This window comes from Drosophila pseudoobscura, chromosome 3, assembly GCF_009870125.1.
Source record: "Drosophila pseudoobscura strain MV-25-SWS-2005 chromosome 3, UCI_Dpse_MV25, whole genome shotgun sequence".
In the NCBI taxonomy this organism is placed as follows: domain Eukaryota; kingdom Metazoa; phylum Arthropoda; class Insecta; order Diptera; family Drosophilidae; genus Drosophila; species Drosophila pseudoobscura.
In genome coordinates, this window is record NC_046680.1 from 9,763,750 (window position 1) to 9,770,264 (window position 6,515).

Sequence of the window (6,515 nt, forward strand, 5' to 3'; positions counted from 1 at the left end):
TTACTATTGGGGTACTATTAGTACGATTGTGTTTTCGGGTGCGTTGCTGCGTGGGTGCGAGTGTTTGAAAAATTCTTCAGCCATTTCGAAAGTGTATCGCATTTCCGTTTTTGTGTTTGCCTTTTTACGCTTCGCTGAGAATTTTCCAATTTTGAGATATGAGCTGCTAATATTTATTAATCAAGTAATAGCTACTCGCACACACACGCACTGCAGCACACCAGCACACATCCACACATGACTACCCGCCTGTGAGCACTCGTACTCGTATTTGTGCCCGTCGCTGTGTCTGTGTCTGTTTCTGCTTGTGTGTGCGTTTGAATTTTGCACGAAAAATTGATTGGAAATTTATAAGCTAAACTTTTTCCACTGTTTGCTTTTGTTTGCGGCTCACGAAACAAACTTTTTTGTTGCCGTTTTTTCTGTTTTTTGCTTTTTCTGCCATTTGCAGCACTTGAAAAGGTCCCCTCGCAGTGGCGTGTGTGCGTTCGCGTATGGAAAATTTGATCAGAAAAGAAAAAAGAATTTGAAAATCGGTATTTACGTTTTTCGACTCCCAGTAACCTTTTCCGGGCTCCCCAGCTGCCTGTCAAAACGCCGCTACGAGGCAGGAAGCAGTTCGAATCATTCCTATGTTCAACCTTGTGTCGAGCACATATCCCAGTCCCAAATAAAAATAAAAGTGAGAACCAAACAAAAATTTAAAAATTGAAAAAATCTGTGATAGTTTTGAGGAATATTTTGTGAAAAAACTGTCAAAATTTTGTCGTTACTTTTAATTAAAGTTGGTTTTTCTTTTCTTTTATTTGCAGAGCTGCCTTCAATCAATAACAACCTACCTGATCTTTGATAATGTCCAAGTTTAATGTTTTGGTGATCTTCTGGTGTAAGTATGGGGGTACCGCGGAAGTTGTTCATGAGCGTAACTAATATTGTGGGGTGGGTGTAGGTGCCGTGATGCTGATGCAGCCTTGGATGGGGCAGGGCCTGCGCATCAAGCGCTCGCCTGTCCAGCTGAATGCTACAGCTGTGGCATCCACTTCTGGACCATTGATGGCAACTCAAGCAGGCAACGGCACAACTTCCGGAACCGCCAAAGCAATGACAACAGTCGCTAGCACGGCTAATCCTCCAACTGTGGTCAAATCATCCACTCGACAAGAGCCTGCCGTGGACAACGACAAAGCTGGCGTCATAGAAGGCCTTAAAATCACCACCATAACACACAGATCCGAACCGAAAATCGTGGGGCCATCGACTGGACTGGTAGACTCTTTACTATCCGAGCTGACTCGCCCCAAGCGCCGCATATCGCTGATGAATGATGCCCTAAAGCCTCGTTCGGCTAACCCTCGCCCCAAATACCGCCCCGCTGCGGCTGTGCTTTCTCTAGGTGACGCCGTTCCTCTGCTGCCGCCCTTTGCGTACTATAACAAGGTGGTCTCGCCGGATGGCAATTTCGAGATTAAGGACTTCGAGCTGGTGTCCCCCAACATGGTTACTGAGGACGTGCAGCAGGAACTCGACTCTGAAGCGGAAATGATGGACCAGGACTTGGCCGGAGCTCTCCTCTTGAACACCCCCGAAAGCAAACCACACCGCGGCCACATTATGACCCCGTCCAAGTACTATCCGGAGTACGAGTCCTCGAATGCTCTCCCGCTGATATTAGACTTGTTGCAACAACTGATGCAGCCCGACGCAATGTTGCAGACAGCCTTAAAGATGCACAACAGCCACATGAACTCACCTTTGTCTCAATTCCTCAACGGCGCCGTGGAGCTGTCGCTGCAGACCAATCGCGAAACTATCGACGAAGAGGATCCTTTGGACCCCGAGAGTGATGACCAACTGGACAAACCCAAGAACGGCAAAGCCAACAAAATGGATAAGAAAAGCAAGAAGGACAACAAGAGCAAGCCTCTGGATGCCTCCAAGATGGACGACCTCAAGACCAAGGAAGCTGCTGCAGTCGCACCCACCCGCAAGGAGGACGAAATCGTTATCTCCTGCCCCGTCCACCACGAGCATCATGCCAATCTCAACGGCAAAATAGTCGACGACGACGTGGTCATTGTCGAGCAGTGTCATGTTGTATAAGTACATCTCTAGGTCGAGGTATAGCGGTAGGACATTAGGTTTATAGGTAGCAAAGATTTCGATTTACGCCTGGGGTGCAACTAAATTGTTAGGTTTTTCATTTTTTCCCTTTAGTTTTTATTGGGGGTTTTTTGTTTAGTTTAGGAATTTTGTCGGTCAGTCAATTTATTGAAATATTTTTGAAGATTATTTTCGGTTTTTTGTATCAAAACTTTGAATGCCAACAAAGGTTATCGGATACGTGCGTAGAAAGGTAAAAGAAAGAAAAAAATAAAAGCAACGTACGCATTCATTCAAATTGAAAGAACTGAATGGGTGGAATGGGGAAGGATAATTATACAATTCATTCACTGGGATATACTTGGAAAATATCCAAATGCAACAACAATCCGTAGATCCATATTAAGTGGCACGTGGTAGGTGGAATCTTCGGAATCAGTTCTCCTCCAAGGTGTTCGCAAATGTTTGCAGCATACTTTCAGGCTGCTCCATTGAACTCAGGGTCGAGCGGGTAATAGAGCGAGAACTTGCATAATAAACCTTCAGGAATGCCATTATCATGGAGATTGGCAACTGTTACTTTCGAGCAAGTATCACACTTCACCAGAGCCCCCTTCCTGCTGGCCCGACTCTTCTATTTTCCCTTGAAGTTTCCCTTCGTTTTCATTAAGAAAATCGATTCGCTTTTGGCCCCGTCTACCTTGAAATGTCCCAGAGGAGCTGGAGTTTGGGGCCACGTTGCCAAGGCGAAATTGATATGCCGAGTGCGACAGTGCAGTCATATAAGGAAACAAATCTAACAAACACGCACACACCCATGGATATCCAGTGGTCGTAGCGGTAGTAGTAGGTTTCGGAGTAATTGGATCCAAAAGGCAAAAGTTTTGCCGGCTGCTGCTGCTGCTGCTGCTGCTGATGTCGATGCTAAATGCTGCTAATTTCATATACAATAAAACTAATGTAAATTGCCACTTGACGTACGCTGTGCGTGACTCGTGTGTGTGTGTGTGCATGTGTCACAAACACAAAGACATTAAATGGGGCACATAATGTGTTGAAAGTCGAAAGAGCATTGAAAGACAAACCAAACGACAGAGCGGGTGTCATGGGGGCTTGGCCAACAACATAAATACAAATTTGCTTCACAAATCTATGTATACAATCTGTGTATATAAACTGCATTAGATTCTCGTATGTATGTGTGTGTGTGTGTGGCAAGTAGAAAAGTGCAACGCAGCATTCGGAAAATTGCGTAGCTGCTACTTCTATCCCTGGGGTGTTAAGTGGAGTGTAAATGTGAATGTATGTGCCACTCTCTGGGGCAAGTGACCCCTCTCATTTCGTCTCCCCCGCCCCATTCACATGAGCAGCAGAACAGCAGGGGAACAGCACATATATATTTATTTAAAAGTGTAAATAATAAATGCTCGTGACAGCTATTGGGGCAGAGCACTTCGACTCTTTATGCCACGGCCCTGCCAGCATTGAAAGTGCATTAACTTTTGCCATACTTTCGCAGGAAGTTTCGCAGTTGCCCCCAGAGGCGTCTCAATAATTGGTTTAAGTTCAGGCAATATAAATAAACACATTCTGAGAAAGCCCTTCAAGTCGGCATTCAAGACACTTGGACAGACCGAGACCAAGACCAAGACCGAGACCACGACCACTTCTGCTAATCTCTTTTTCCTTTTAAAATTTATGACTTCATTATGAGGACAACAAAGACGAGACGTTGCCAGGAGATTGCCAGTCAGTCACTGGGTCTGTCTGCCACTCTGTCGTTGTTGTTTGTTGGTTTTACGTTATGGTTGTCATTTGGCAGCTTGTAATTATGCCTGCCACAAGTTGTTGACAAAAGTTGTAATCTAGATTTCATAGTCAAAGGGCAGCAACAACATCAAATTCAATTGAACTGTTGAGTCAGCAAACGTCAAGAGATGAAGATGGAGGATTGCTGGCAGCATGGCTTTAAGAAGCCATTAAATTCACGTCTGAAGGGATAGATATGCGGCGGAAATTCTTGCTAAATAGTAAAGAAATAAACTCAGGACTACAAATTCGGATTCCTTTTTTATCGGTTAAAGGAATTCAATTGCTGATAGCTGCTTTGACGATATATATGAGGTTACACCTTCTAAAATTCCATACGACTCGTATTTTACCAGGCTTGTAAGGACTCTAGCGTATGTTGTTCATGCCCTTCTATGGATTGATTGTATCCATGGCAGTTTTTTCGCTGAATTGCCCTTTCGCGGCTATAGTGCATGGAAAATGCGTCATGTGACAATAGCATTATGCAAATTCCAGTGTCACCTTCGATTGCATGCCACACACACAAACACACAGAGAGAGAGAGAGAAAGAGAGAGACATCGCAAAGTGAAGGGATAAGCACGAAGAGCTACAGAAACAACGTTGATTATTTTGCATGCCAAAGTGGCGATGAAAAGACGCTGAAAATGGGGAAAATCAATGAGCAGATCACACTTTAAAGTTCTATACAAAATGGAAGAAGGTTCCTGTTAAGGAGGCATCGATGCGTAGTGGCAATTGATGGTGCATTGATGCGGGGGTGGGGGGGTAAGTGCCCCTCACTGTGTGCGCCTGAGTGTGGCACATAATTGAGTCATTGCAATTTGTTTTTGCTCTAGTTGTTGACTCGTTTCCAAAGTCAAATTTATTTCAAGTAGAACCGCAAAAGACAGGGTTAGAGAAGAATGAATAGCCTGAGAATGCCTCCATGTGGCGTGCAAGTTTTACAAGTGAAAACTTTGCTGTCAGAGATACTTTATGTGCAAATTTCTGGTTTGGCTAGATACGCACACGCACACATGTTCGAATGCGAATGCGAATGCGAGTGTAGATGTAGATACACTCCCCAACATGGTCAGCAATTTTGCTTGTTGCCGTTGTCAGCTGGCAAGTCATTTGCATGCATACCCAAACACACACATACACACATCACGCATCACACAATACAAACCACACCCGAAAGTAGCAGGAGGAACAGAGGAGCGGAGCAGTGGCAGTGGCAGTGCCAAGGCGGAACAAATACCAGCGTGCCATCATGCATGCATGACAAACAAAACAAAAATACAAACCGAAAACACGAACAGCAAAAAACTCGCTTCTACTTGAAACAAGAAGCCACAGAAACATCTATAGAAACTGAAGCTACAGCCAGGATTCGAAACAGCAACAACTACAAATTGGCCCGAAAAACCAGTTGGCATATAAATCACATTGTAGAGGACAAATTGAAAGATGTTGCTGCGGGCCGAGCAGAATACAGTTCTGACAGTATGGCAAGTAGGACTACTACCTCCCCCATATTATCACCCCTTCGATAGAACATTGACACATTTTTCAGGCATACTTTCGGGGCCTGGAAGCCAGATACATTGGGAAACAACAATTAAATGTCAAGTCTGCTGTTTAATTTAATCCAAATACAAAGGCCATTTGTTGGGAGAATCTGAGTCTGAGCTCCAGTGCCTCCAGTGACCTGCCTCGTAGTCTCTGTGGAAATTGAATTTTCTCAGAGCAATCGCAAGCCACAGTAACCAGTGCCTATAAACATCTGAATGTCTAGAATAATTTACAGAGCATAACTAAATGCAGACACAAGGAATCATACGTAATGACCATGTGGATATCCCTAACAAGCTCCATTGAGGAAAACCCTCACGATTTGCATGCATAAACAAAGATTATCAGCGGGCAAGAGAGAGAGAGAGAGCCAGGTCCTAAGCATTATTTACTGTACCATGAAGAACTAACACAACGACGACAATAATACCATTGGCTGGATTACTGTGCAGGCCAACCGCACAGCACCCACTCCCACTCGCAGTCCTTGGCCAGAACCCAGCACAAGCATTGAATTGACTCAATGGCAGGACATTTAAATGGGAATTTGTCGTCCAGCTAGAGATAAGCAGAGTTCCTGTGTCTCTCCATCTGTATGCCTGGATGGGACTGTTTATTGTTTATTGGGGGCGATTATTATTAATAATCGCACAATGAGAACTTAACACTTGGCCCCTTAATGAGTTTTCATTGGAACGTCAGAGGTGTTTCTCCCAGATTAATATTCTGCTATATGAAGGAGCCTGCTCTTGTCTGGCCGTGATCGCTGGTGCCCTTGGTGGTTACGGAACCACCTCTCTGCAGACATCAAATGTTGATAAACTCAATAAAGAAATATGTCAAGTGGTTGGCTGGAAAATGCTTAAGCTGCCACGTAACCTACTCTGCCACTGGCAGCACTCTCTCACTCAACTTGGCTGTGACCGCACATCAGTTTGTGGACTTCCGACAGGTCCGGGACTTGGCTCGTAACTTTCTCACCATTTTTTTCCCCCATTTTGGCGCTCGCTAAGTGCATTTTAATTTGTCTTTCATGAAGATGCCAGG

The 6,515-nt window shown here is 44.6% G+C and overlaps 1 protein-coding gene across 1 annotated transcript; it reads left to right on the forward strand.

Annotated features, from left to right (window-relative positions):
- The first annotated feature begins 549 nt into the window (after positions 1-549).
- LOC4804072 (uncharacterized) lies at positions 550-2,392 on the forward strand. The gene is made up of 3 exons (XM_001360653.3): positions 550-682; positions 813-886; positions 950-2,392. The coding sequence occupies exons 2-3, from the start codon at positions 853-855 to the stop codon at positions 2,098-2,100; spliced, it is 1,185 nt and encodes a 394-aa protein (XP_001360690.3). The 5' UTR covers positions 550-682; positions 813-852; the 3' UTR covers positions 2,101-2,392.
- Positions 2,393-6,515: the final 4,123 nt, after the last annotated feature.

Coding starts and splice junctions, on each gene's coding strand:
- LOC4804072 (XM_001360653.3), top strand. CDS start 853: ATGTCCAAGTTTAATGTTTTGGTGATCTTCTGGT. Junction 887..949: donor TGTTTTGGTGATCTTCTGGT/GTAAGTATGGGG, acceptor GGGTGGGTGTAG/GTGCCGTGATGCTGATGCAG.